Genomic DNA, 13,691 nt, shown 5'->3' with positions numbered 1-13,691 from the left:
TAGCAGTCCCTTTTGAAAGTATCACTGTTTGTAAACGCTTTATGTAGCCAGCCAAGAGTCTTTCAATTGTTGTTATTTGGAATTTTCATCCATTCTTCCTTGGAAAATTCTTCCATTTCTGTGAGATACCTGGGTGGTCTTGCTTGCGCTGTTATTTTGAGGTCTAGCCACAGATTTTCAATGACATTCTGATCTTGGGACTGTGAGGGCCATTGTAAAACCTTTAGCTTGTGCCTTTTGAGGTAGTCTATTGTGGATTTTGACTTGTGTTTAGGATTATTATTCATTTGTAGAAGCCATCCTCTTTTCACCTTCAGCTTTTTTACAGATGGTGTTATGTTTGCATTAAGAATTTGTTGAAATTTCATTGAATCCATTCTTCCCTCTATCCGTGAAATGTTTCTCATGCCATTTGCTGAAACACAACCCCAAAGCATCATTGATCTATTTCCATGGTTACCGGTTGGCGAGATGTTCTTTTCTTGACATTCTGTGCCCTTATTTCTCCACACATAGCTTTGAGCATTGTGGCCAAAGAGTTCTATTTTAACCTCATGGGTTCACAGGACTTGTTTCCAAAATGCATCAGGATTGCTTAGATGTTCTTTTGCATAGTTTTGAAGCTGAATTTTATGATAAGGATGCATTAGAGGTTTTCTTCTGATGACTCTTCCATGAAGGCCATATTTATACAGGTGTCTCTGAATAGTAGAACAAAGTACAACAACTCCAGAGTCTGCTAAATCTTTCTGAATGTCTTTTGCAGTGAACTAGGGGTTCTGATTTGCCTCTCTAGCAATCCTATGAGCAGCTTTAACTGAACTTTTGCTTGGTCTTCCAGACCTTATCTTGACCTCCACTGCTCCTATTAACTGCCATTTCTTAATTACATTTCAAACTGAGGCAAGGGCAATTATAAAATGCTTTTCTAGTTTCTTATAGCCTTCTCCTGCTTTGTGGGCCTCCACCATTTTCATTTTCAGAGTGCTAGGCAGCTGCTTAGAAGAACCCATGGCTGCAATAAATTTTTTGGCACAAGGTTAGAGGAGGCTGGGTTTTTATAAAGTTTGGAAATTTGCATTACCTGGCCTTTCCTAACAATGATAGTGAACTAGCCATAACCCTAACAGGCTAACTAAGGTCTGAAATCTTGACCAAAGTTATCTGAGCATAGAAATATCCAAGGGTACCCAAACTTTAGCATCGGCCTATTTTCCTTTTTGGAATAACTGTTCACAATAAAAGTAATTTTCACCAGGGGTGCCCAAACTTTTACATGCCACTGTATATTGAAAGACAAGATGCCAACATCACTTCGTGCCCTTGGTAGACGTGCACTTTTCCAACATGAAAATGATCCAAAACATCAATTGCTTTCTGAAGAAGAACAGGGTGAAAGTGATTCAGTAGTCAATTGTCTCCTGACCTGAACCCAACCAAACACCTATGGAGAATTGTGAAGAGACAAGATGTCATAATTCTCCATCCAGCATCCTGTCTCTAACGGAGGTTGTTGTTGAAGAATAGAAAAAGATAGATGTTACAATATGTCATCAACTTGTTCATTCCATGCCTAGAAGGCATGATGCTGGCCTTAAAAATCATGGAGGTCATACAATATACTAGATGTAGTAGTTTTTATGTGGGGTGTGTTCATTTTTCGCCAACTAAATTTGAGTAAAACTGAAGATTTTGTATTGAAAGTAATATGATTAACTTTACTTTCATGTTTTGGGTTAAAAAAATGTATGAAACATCTTTTCAAAATTTTGGAAATTCTTCTTGTGTTTAGTGACATGTTGATTAAAATTGACTTTTCATAAGGACTGTACTCATTTATGCTGAGAGCTGTGTGTCAGTCTCATAGATGATGCTTTGTGCAAAAAAAAAAGAGCAAAAAAAGAGCATGAACCACACATCCCAAAATCATACGTTGATCTAAAGCCGCTAGGCAAAAATTTAAATACTGAACATGAGGTTTTCAGTTTAACATTCTGATCAGACTGTATGAAGCCCACTGCCCCTTCACGGCAAACCTCGTAGTGGGTCCTAACGCCCTAACGGAGCGGAGCCGTGCGTCTCATAGATGATCCCTTGAAGGTCTCCATCCAAATTACTGCCTGAAGAAATAAATATGGTAACTAAAAAATAAATTTTTGATCTAATTTACAAATTATATGTATCCTTATTTTTTTGAGCACTGATAAGACTCTAGATGATCAGACACCCACCAATTATGACATGTCCTATCAATATGTTCTCCCATGTTATCAAGGAGGAGGGGAGAGCATGCAAGCCACGCGTCAGTGTCCTCCACCAACATACGTCAGCAGGGTAGTATTTGCCACTAGGCACTTGAGGGTACGTGCCTAGGGCGCCAGGATGAGGAGGGCACACTTGAGCAAGTTTTTTTTTTTTATAAAGTCCGGGGTCAACCGCCATGCATACAGGATAGGAGGATGGGGGAGCCGAGCCATGCATACAGGATGGGGGAGCCGAGCCATGCATACAAGATGGGAGGGGGGAGCCGAGCCATACATACAGGATGGGAGGATGGGGGAGCCATACATACAGGATGGGGGAGCCATACATATAGGATGGGAGGATGGGGAAGCTATGCATACAAGATGGGAGGGGGGAGCCATGCATACAACAGGGGGAGCCACACAGAGCAGGACAGGACGGGGGAACCACACATACCGGGATAGGGATGAGGGGACAATACGTATCCGGCTTATACTCGAGTCGATAAGCTTACCCAGTTTTTTGTGGCAAAATTAGGTGCCTCGGCTTATATTCGGGTCGGCTTATACTCGAGTATATAGGGTATGTAATATATACACATGTATGTGTGTGTTGCTATATATATACTGTATACAGTATATATATATATATATAGCTTTGTTGTCGTGAAAGAAAGAGGGGCCCCAGACACATTTCTTGAACAGGGGCCCCGAGCTGTCAGTGTCTGCCCCTGCCCAGGGATAAATTGTACTCGCATCTTACAGAAGTGAGTACAATTGAGGCTCTGATTGCCGGGTCAGAGCGACGTGAACAGCGTGATCAGATCATGTGGTCACGCTGCTGACGTCACTCACTCGCGCTGCAGAGGCGAACGCTGGTGGTAAGTGGAGCAGAAGACACCGAAGATTAAGTGCATGGGGGGAAAATTGGAGTGGAGATGGGGGATTTATTATGTGTGGGGACAATTGGAGTGGGGATGGAGGGATTTAATGTGAGGGGGAGAGTTGAGGACACAAAATGAAGAGCAAAGGGGGAAATGGAGAAACAGTACAGGGGAATGGGGACATGTATGAGGAAACAGTACAGGGGAATGGGGGGCATGTATGAGGAAACAGTAAGGGGGAATGGGGGGCATGTATGAGGAAACAGTACGGGGGAATGAGGGCATGTATGAGAAAACAGTACGGGGGAATGGGGGGCATGTATGAGGAAACAGTACTGGGGAATGGGGAGCACGTATGAGGAAACAGTACAGGGGAATGGGGGGCATGTTTGAGGAAACAGTACTGGGGAATGAGGGGCATTATGAGGAAACAGTACGGGGGAATGGGGGGCATGTATGAGGAAACAGTACAGGGGAATGGGGGCATGTATGAGGAAACAGTACTGGGGAATGGGGGGCATGTATGAGGAAACAGCATGGGGGAATGGGGGGCATGTATGAGGAAACAGTACGGGGGAATGGGGGGCATGTATGAGGGAATGGGGGGCATATATGAGGAAATAATATGGGGGATGGGTGCAGACAGTATGGGGAGCGAACGGGGGAATGTATGCGGACACAGTATGAGTAGCGATGTGAAAAATGTATGTGGACAGAGTACGGGGAGTGAGGGTGATGGGATGTGTGCAGACACAGAATGGGGAGTCAGGTGAGCAGGCAGTATAGAAAGTGAGGGGGGAAAAATATGAGTAGACAGTATGGTGAACAGGGGGGATGTGAGAAGAGACAGTATGAGGAGGGAGGGGAATAGTGTGAGGAGACAGTATGGGGCAGAAAAGTGAGTGGGGGCAGAAAAGTGAGTGGGCACAGAATAGAAACTGAGTAGTGGGGGCGTAGCATGGAGAGACAGTGTAAGGGCACAGCCAGGAGGGGACAGTATACCAAGGAGGGGGAGTGTGATGAGAGAGTACAGTATAAATACTGGGCCCTATAGGGGGGACACAGTGTGAGAGGACAATATGAAGAGGGGGCCGGTATGGAAAGGAGAGGTCAGTGTGAAGAGCATATACCATGTGGGGGTCAAATTTTGTGCAGACAATATAGTGAGGGGCAAGCCACACAGCCGCACACTGAGCAAGGCGCCGGAGCGCCGCTCTACAGCCCACATTACCACGCCACTAGCAGTCTCGGGTACCTATATACCAAGGGTCCCTCTCTACATGTTCTACCCTCTACCCTGGCACCAAACAACCAAGTAACCCTATGACTAAGACCCAGGAGGGTCGAAACATTGTTTTTTTTTGTGTCAAATCATATCACTTCACTGCTTGTGGTTTATATTTCTATTTTGGAATAAACTGTGAAAACACGTTTTGCAAACTAACGAATAAGAGTGTGCGGTGAATCTCTATTACTACAGGTTTGCAATGAGTCTGCAGTCATTCTTTGTGACTGCAGACTTCTGAGTTCTCACAGTGCGCACTGCACACTGTCAGGATTCTCTCGTGCTGGCGATTTACATTAATGCAGTCACATGCTGACTAGACATATGTGGCCTCACTCAGTGAAAATGAACTGAGCAAGGCCGGGCACGTCTAGTCGGAATATGGTCAGAAGTATACAAATCGCATACTTGTGCTGATATGACCGTCCACCGGCAAAGGAGAATCCTAAAAGTGTGCAGTGCATTCGTTGTGAGAATTCAGAAGCTGCGATGTCAGGATTCAGCTCTGCAGGTTCCAGTAGTCATCACATGGACACTTCACTCATATGCGATTTTCATACAACGAGCTTCTCTTCTGCTTCTCTCAGTTTTTCACTGAACATTGAGAGCATTAAGGAGAGGAGCTCATGGTTACATGACTAAGTGTGCAAATCGCATATGTCCTGGGGGGGGGCACCAAAATGAATTCTTGCCCCGGGTGCCAGAAACCCTAGATACACCTCTGCCGGTATGCTACTGCGAGTGGTGATTACCGCGTCCGGTGGAGGGATGTCTGTGCACAGGCAGTGAGGCACGGACTGAGGGTGTGCACAGAGAGAGAATGGAGACCCAGAGACTGCCCGTTCCTGTCTACGCCGTAGCCTGGAGCCCTCATTATCAGAGGAATATGTCAGTTAATAAATTGTTTTTCTAAAGCTTTATAGTGTAGTTGTAGGTCAGAGGGATGGTTAGGGATGAGCTAGCAAGGTGCAGAGACAGGTAGTGATGGCTACTTGTGGACATGTGCGGCACTTGCGGTTTTACACTTGCGGTGAGACAAAAAAACACTGCTAGCAGCGCTTTTTTCCATCGCTGCAAGTATCGCATTTGCCAAATCGCGGCAAGTGCCGCACATGTCTGCAAGTCCCATAGGGAATGAATGAGGCCGAACGTAGTTGCCGTAAGTGATCTGCTACGCGGTAGATGCGGAAAAACTGCCGGATCTGCTGCAAAAGGCGACTTTCACATCAGTGATTATTGCCAAAGTCACTGCCGATAGTGTCATACTCACCAATGGGGGAGGCAGCACTAAAAGTGCCTAGGGCAGCAGAAACTCTAAATACAGCCCTGTACGTCAGTGTCCTCCACCAACATGCGTCAGTGTCCTCCACCAACATGCGTCAGATACATGGGCAGAGTGCATGCCCTTCTGATAACTTTGCCCTTGACTAAACACAATGGCAGATTTGACATTTTCATAAAAAGCTGGAAGCCAATTGACATTATCAGATCTATGTAATTGACTGGAAGTTACAAGAGGACGATCATCCCTTCCTGCTAAAAGAATATACAGTCTCAGGCAACCCAAAGGTTAAATGTTGGTTCTCTCTGTGTGCCCTGCAATCGGAGGCACGTTTGCCACATCGGCAGGTGGTGAGTGGGATGTCAGTGAAAGCTTTTTATAGCATCCCTGTAAACTCCTCTCACACCAAAAGTCTTCTGGGATAGGAATGAAAAAAAAAATCTAACAGTAAAGTAGGAGGCTGCTCTGTTTTCTGGGTAGGCAGAAAGGGAATAAAACAATTATCTGCACCATATGTACTGAATCCTGTAATATGGCATGGGTTCAGATATTACAGATAACACGCCAAACACATATGCTATACAGAAGGAACCAAATGTGCTGTAACTTTAGAAAAAAAGTATAATAGATATGATGAGAGATATCGATGAAGTCATGGACATGTGTGAATGGTTTCATGAACCCCAATTTCAGGTTTTTGTGAAAGTTTATTCCAAATGTGTTTTCGCACTTTGGCAATGTCCACAGTTCATGGCATAAATGCTTTACAAATTGGGGCACCCATCATTGAGATCTGAACTGATTAAAAGAATAGGGGTTCCCTGTCCATTGTTTTGAAAAACAAAAGCTTTTGGAAAAATCCAGGAGGACACAGTAGATCGTGGGATCTCCAGAACATGCCGTAAATGCCTGAAGTGGAGAACCTACTATAGGCTTAAGACCCACATATTTGGTGCGCTTTATCAGCTGTGTACTTTCGTGCACAAAATTCACAGCGTGTTACCATTCCAGCAAAGTGGATAGTAATTATACAAATCTCATCCCCATTATTATTTTTTATGCTACAGAATCTGACTCCTGGAGCACTTTTGAAATCCGCAATATGTGAATTTCTCTGGTATACATCTGTTTCAGGTCTGGGTTTGCTCCCTAGATCCCGATCCAACAAATTTTCTTGTGCTCCACGTCAGCATTTGCAAGTGGCCCAGCATGCTCCCATGTTTTGAGCTTTCTAGGCCTTAATCAGGTCTACCAAGACATACATCTGTGTCTTGTTATTAAAACTTTTAGTTTGCCTGTGCACAGTTCCCTGTCTCTGGTCTCCAGTACGTCTCTTGGCTGCTTGTGGCTTCCAGTTCCTCAGTTACCTGTCTGCCTGCAGCATTCAGTATCTCTGCAACTAGACTACAGTATTCAGAACACCCGCTGTCTGCCTGTGGCTTCCAGTTCCTCAGTTACCTATCTGCCTGTGACATTCAGTATATTTGCAACTAGACTACAGTATTCAGAACGTCTTCTGTCTGCCTGCAGCTTCCAGTTCCTCAGTTACCTGTCTGCCTGTGACATTCAGTATATTTGAAACCAGAGTACAGTATTCAGAACGTCTTCTGTCTGCCTGCAGCTTCCAGTTCTTCAGTTACCTGTCTGCCTGCGGCATTCAGTATCTCTGCAACCAGACTACAGTATTCAGAACATCTGCTGTCTGCCTGTGGCTTCCAGTTCCTCAGTTACCTGTCTGCCTGTGACATTCAGTATATTTGCAACCAGACAACAGTATTCAGAACATCTTCTCTCTGCTTGCAGCTTCCAGTTTTTAAGTTACCTGTCTGCCTGCGGCATTTAGTATCTCTGCAACCAGACTACGGTATTCAGAACATCTGTCTGCCTGTGGCTTCCAGTTCCTCAATTACTTGTCTGCAGCATTCAGTATCTCTGCAACCAGACTACGGTATTCAGGACGTCTCCTATATGCCTGCAGCTTCCATTTCCCCCGTTACCTGTCTGCCTGTGGCCTTGGGTATCTCAACAACCTGTCTGCGGTCTATAGTACATCTCATGGCTGCCTCTAGCTTCCAGTCCCTCAGCTATCTGTCTACTTGTGGAGTTCAGTACCTCTGCAAGCTGTCAATGGTTTTCAAGACGTCTGTCTGCCTATGGCTTCCAGTACCTCAGTTACCTGTCTACCTACTCATTGTGTGAACTTAGCCTTACAGCTTTTGTCAAGTTACACATAAAATCCAATAAATTAATATTGCCATTGTTTCCAAACTTGCTACTTTAGTCAGCCTTTATGTAGGCTTTGCTTTCCTAATAATCAACCATTATAAAAGTATATTCACTTTTTACTTGCATCGTGCATCCTGCATGTTTTTGCTATGTAATCTGACAGCAGCATGGTGTAGGGACAGAGACCCTGATTCCAGAGATGCATCACTTAGTTTACTGGGTGCAGAAGTTGTGATAGGATCACAGTTCTCTACCGCAGATCTAGCAGAGTTCGGAATGCTGAGCCCTGTATAACCCCACCCACACCAATGATTGGCAGCTTTTTGTGTTCATTGTATAGCAACAGAAAGCTGCTAATCACTGGTGGGGGTGGAGTTATACAAAGCAGGAGGACTAGGAGGCAGGAGACAACTTGTCCTGTAGTGATAATCTCCTGCTGATAAAACAGATTGTATTGAAACAGCAAAACAGAGCCCAGTAAGTGACACATCGCTAGAATCAGGGTCTCTGCCCCTACATCATGCTGTTCTCAGATTACATAGCAAAAATCTAACAGATTCCCTTCAACTGTTAGATCAATGTGGGAGTCCCACTAATTGTGTGGTTAAAAGTAGCACTAAATGAAAAAGGCCCGTATCTCTGGAATTGTATGGCGGATTCTAAAGAAACAAAAACTGGAATACTCTGGGCAGCAGGAGGAAAAAAAATAAAAACTGTCCACTTTTGACCTGGAGACAAGTCTTTCTTAAGTGCTTATATATTTTTTCTAGCAGGAATTAGATATGCTAGTGAATTCTCGTCGTTGCACGGACTCATAAATAAATCCTTCCAGTAAAGTCTCCTATTGTACCCAACATCAACAGGTTTCAATAAAGAAATGCTACATTAATCGGCTCTTGACCTGAAATGTCAGCACGTCTGAACTAAACTCTCTGCAATGTGAGTCTACATCAAAATGCCAATTTGATAGAAGTGCTCATTTCAATCAGCGGTGCTGGGGACGGATCTGCGAGAATTTCAGGCTAAAAAGAATCGGTGAGATTGGATCCAAATCAGTGACACACGGCAAATCAACCTGGGCAGACAGGCTCGAAAGTGGGAAGATGCAGGAGCTGATTGGAAAAAGAAGTCATTCACTCCAGATGCATCATGTCCATATCCTGGGACTTGGTTACCAGATGTCGGCTTTACCCTGAAGTAATGACATCGCCAGGGCGAAAGAGGACAGCGCTTTCTCACCCTGTGACGTTCTCATTCGGCACAGAAAATGGTTCACACAATAAAATTGTAATAGTCTAAGAACGTTAATTATATAATGTATCCTCTCGAGATAATCAGTTACTCATTACTGTCTCAATTATACAGGCACGGTACATGTGTACAGCTATGGCGGCATGCAGAGATCGAGAGCCGGGGTGAAACAATTGTGTTTTCAGGGGTTACAGTTGCACCCAGACCTTAAGCCTCTGGTGGCCCAAAAGGTTCTATTTACAGATGGGAATTTTTTTTTGCATGACCCTGGTTCATTGGCCAAGTCAGCACTCCAGGACCGCAGGACGGGAGACTAACAAATCTCTGTAACTTCTGGCATTTCCGGCTTCCGTCCAAGGTTCACAAAGTACAGACCTGGCCAGTGGACTGGAGTCTTTCAAATCAATCTCCCATATCTAGTCTGTTTGGTCAATATGAAAAGACCAACACTATTAAAGACCCTGTTGGAGATTTTACATTGGGGCCCATGAGTTTTAAAGGGGTTATCCAGGACTTTTTATATTGTTCATATGGGGATAAGCACTTTTTTAGAGATAGTTGCTAATTACATGCCTGTGCTGCCCTGCAACGATCTCTCTTAGCTCAAAATGCTCATGGACCGCTCCTACCTGTGATTCTCCTGCTTCCTGTGAAGTCACATGGACAGAGCAGTTCCTTCTCTTCTGCTCTGCAGACAGGGCGTCACCGCCGTTAGGTTAATTGACAGCCAACTTATTCCAACGCAATAGGGAGCCAGCTGCCAATCAACATGGCATCAGCAGTGACGCCCCATTGACAGAGCAGAGTGGATGAGAAGGAACTGCTTTGTTGACGTGACATCACAGGAAGCAGGAGAATCGCCAGCAGGAGTGGTCTGTGACTGCGCTGAACTGGATAGATCGTTATATGGCGGAACAGGCAGGTAGTTAACCGATATGTGCTTAATCCAATAGGCACAATTTTAAAAAGTCCCAAAAGACCCATCACATGAACTCACAGGAAGCAGGAGAATCGCCGGCAGGAGTGGTTTGTGACTGCTCTGATCTGGATAGATCGTTATATGGCAGAACAGGCAGGTAGTTAGCTGATATGCGCTTAGCCCAATAGGAAAAATTTTAAAAAGTCCCCAAAAAAACCCTTTAAGTTGCGCCACTGCTCCTGAGGCTGAGTACTATTGACATCCAGACACTCCATGTGTTGCTATATGCTTTCTCTATATGGTGAGATGATCCCTTTAAGTGAATCCTGCCTCTGTAGAAAATGTTCTTTTTTCTAAACCAAGGCCAATCCTTTTAATTGTCTGTAATTTAAGGAAACATGGTTCCCACCACTGGCACGTGACAAGTAAACCTTGAGAAGACATGGTAAGTAGTCCAGTCCAACTCATTGTGAAGAGTCACAAACAATTCTCTGCCGACGATTAGTCATTATTATGATTTCTGCATTTTAGTTAATTAGTTCAACTGATCCTATTAAAATGCATTCTTGTCAATCCTCAGACATGTTTTATGTCTCCCTGGTATGGAACCACTATAATCGCCCGTGGCAGTAAAAATAAAAAAATCACACAGCAGCGCTGCCTCGATGAGAAGCATTAGCCTCGAGAGGTTTGGAACCAGAATGTACAAATTTCATTGATTTCGGCCTTTGCATGCTGACAACACGGTGTTAGATATATTGGCATACTGATCAGAGGCTGCCCCATCTGATGGAATTTATACACGTTGGTGCCAGAATTATTTGGCCTTTATTGGCTAAATTCAATTGTCATCTAACCTCTCTGAGTAGCCTCCGCTTGCCTCCAATGCTGCAGACTAGTCAGTGATTTTATCCACATCGTAGCCAATGAACAGCATGCTATATGCAAACTCAAATGCAAATTTTGGAAATGCATGGGTTAAATGGAATGAAAAAAAAAAGTCTGCATCACTTTTGTCCATGATCTTTGTCTGGTATTGTAGCTTAGCCTCATTTACTCAAATGAAATGAGCTGCAGTACCCGGTGCTGCCTATGGACGAGAGTGGCGCTATTTGTGCCCAAAAAAAAAAGAAGCAGAACCTTTTCTTATCTTGGATAACTCCTTTAAACGATTATATTCTCTAAACATTGTTTCTCCTTGCCTTGATTTGTAAAATCTGTCCTGCAACTTCATTGAAAGTGGTTCTCCACCTATATTTACCTTTTCTAAAAATCCAATTAGTGCGACAGCAACAGCTAAATGTTTGATTTGGCTATTTCCCTTCTCTGATCTTAGCTTAGTGTTAATTCAGTCTTGAGCTGCAAACATATGTTAACTACGACGGGCTGGTTGCAACATTGTGCTGCCTAACAATTTCCTTTAAGAAAAAAATCAGATTTTTTGGCCTAAAAACAGCACAATGTCTATCCATGGGCTGTGTAAAGTATCACAGATTAAGAAAATTTGGTTTAGCTGCAATACCAAACATGGCCCACGGACAGGAAAAATGTGGTTTCTGGGAAAAAAAAAGGTGATTTTTTTTTTTTAATTCTGGAAATCCGCTTAAGCCTGCATTCACACTGGCGTATACAAAAATGGTCCCATTCTCATCCAGGAGAGGGGGATGATTTCTTTTCTCACTTGTCATTTGTGTGCTGTCTGTATACAATCCCTTTTTTTTTGCTCAGCAGCTATTAATCTTTTACAGGACCCTATGATACAAAACTGCAACGTATCCGTAAAATCAGAGGCCGCACTGATGGACCGTACGGCATGCGATTTTTCGGAGTTTAATCACAGCATACTGCGATTTTTTCCTCATGTTTTTTCCTCATTTTTCACTTGTCCGATTTATAGGCTAGTGTGAACGAGCCCTAAAGGGAATCTGTCAGCAAGTGTTTGCTATGGAATCTGAGAGTAGCGTGATATACGGGCAGAGAGCCTGCTGTAGATGTAGTAATGCTCAGAATGCTGCTATCTGTATAGCCCCGCCCACACCACAGATTGGCAGCTTCTTGTGTACACTGCGCAAGCTGCCAATCAGTGGTGGGGGCGGGGTTACACAGATTAGATGGACTGGCTTGCCTGGGACACCTAGTCCAGCAGTGATAATCTCCTGCTGATAAAACACTGATCATATTGAAACTACTATTAAAGCTGTTAAACAAGTGACAAATCCCTGGAATGAGGGTCTTTGTCCCAACATTATGCAGCTTTCAGATTAAATAGAATAACCTGGTAACCGATTCACTTTAAGAAGAGGAGTATGTGCGGCCAACAATCACTTTGACAGTAATCAGGTCATGGCACTCCTCATCTCAGCCTGCATTATAAATCTGAATTTTATACACATATAGTTTAGGTAGGGAATTCTCTTTACCCATGATCTGAATATAAAATGTTCATAAAAAAACAAAATAATATTAAAAGTTAATCCTATCTGCAAGAGCATATTAATAGTAAACAGGAGTGGACACCATGATAAATGTTTTCTGTACAAAACAAATGTTCTCTGCATACAAACCTCAGAAAAATAAGGATATGGAGACAAAGTACTATTATATTATATATATTTGCTTCAGGACTGGCCTGGAGCTCAGGATCCTTTGCATAATTTCTCTTTTAATATTATGTTTTCTTAAGTTTTAAAAATCCAACTACTATTTCTATGGACACATGTTCTTCATCTACTTTGTTGGACCTACTGGTGTAACTGGTGTTGGTCACGAGAAGAAGAACAACAGGTAGGCCCATTGCATTGTATGAATGACCTAAGGGTTTTCTTTTAGTAAAATGTCTCCTAAAAGTGAAGTTTTTGGAGAAGAAAGATGGGATGTCCACTTGTTGAAGTGGCTTTTAGGAAATTTTGGTTGTTGAACTTCTTGAACACTCACTTGGTTCTGAGATTCCCGGATGCCAAGTGACTCTGAACGGTGTGCCAACGACCTCTTCCTGGTTTTCCCAGGCCTGGTTCGCTGTGATGGCTTTGGGAAGACATACTGATCTTCATGCTGTCGTTTCGAAACTGCTTGTCCCCCATCCGACCATCTTTATCCAATAAACCAGAGGTGCCACATGCAGCTGATTTACTACCAGACAATACTGTGCCACTGAAAAAACGCCCACGTGCAAAGAAAGGACACGCAAATGTGAAGACAGAAACAAACAGTGGCGGAAAAAACATATACACACAAACAAAGACACCAGATAAAAAAAAAAGAGAGAAAGAGAGATAGGTCAGCTCTGCAAACCAATAGCATCATACAACATATACAAAAATAACCCAAATCATCTTTCGTTAGAAGAGGGAGGAAGACGGCAGCCTGGGTATGATGACGGTAAAAAGTTCCACATCTCAAGAAACAACATAGGGTTAACATGGAGAAAATCTGTCGGGAGAGGCACCAGACAGCTAGCCAGCCACAGGAAGAAAGAGGCGCGTTAGTGAATCAGACCACACAGTGCGGATGTAGAGCACACTCTGCTTTAACGGGCAACCCTTCCTGGCATTGGGTGGAATAGGAGTAGAGGTCGAAGGGAGACTAGATAGGAGGTGCGTCT

At 43.6% G+C, this 13,691-nt stretch overlaps 1 protein-coding gene across 14 annotated transcripts in view; it reads right to left on the bottom strand.

The window, feature by feature from the left end:
* Window positions 1–13,691, bottom strand: part of SYT7 (synaptotagmin 7) — a 771,057-nt gene that overhangs the window by 200,730 nt on the left and 556,636 nt on the right. For 9 of the 14 annotated variants that reach the window (XM_077287911.1, XM_077287907.1, XM_077287912.1 and 6 more), the window contains one exon: window positions 13,025–13,240. The exons of the other annotated variants lie outside the window; for them this stretch is intronic. In XM_077287911.1, coding sequence (XP_077144026.1) covers window positions 13,025–13,240 — 216 coding nt within the window. The remainder of the gene's footprint in view (window positions 1–13,024; window positions 13,241–13,691) is intronic. 14 annotated transcript variants of the gene reach the window in all.

The sequence above is a fragment of the Ranitomeya variabilis genome, chromosome 2 (assembly GCF_051348905.1).
Source record: "Ranitomeya variabilis isolate aRanVar5 chromosome 2, aRanVar5.hap1, whole genome shotgun sequence".
Lineage (NCBI taxonomy): Eukaryota > Metazoa > Chordata > Amphibia > Anura > Dendrobatidae > Ranitomeya > Ranitomeya variabilis.
Note: the sequence above shows the minus strand (reverse complement) of the source record. Positions and strands in the feature narration are given on the sequence as shown.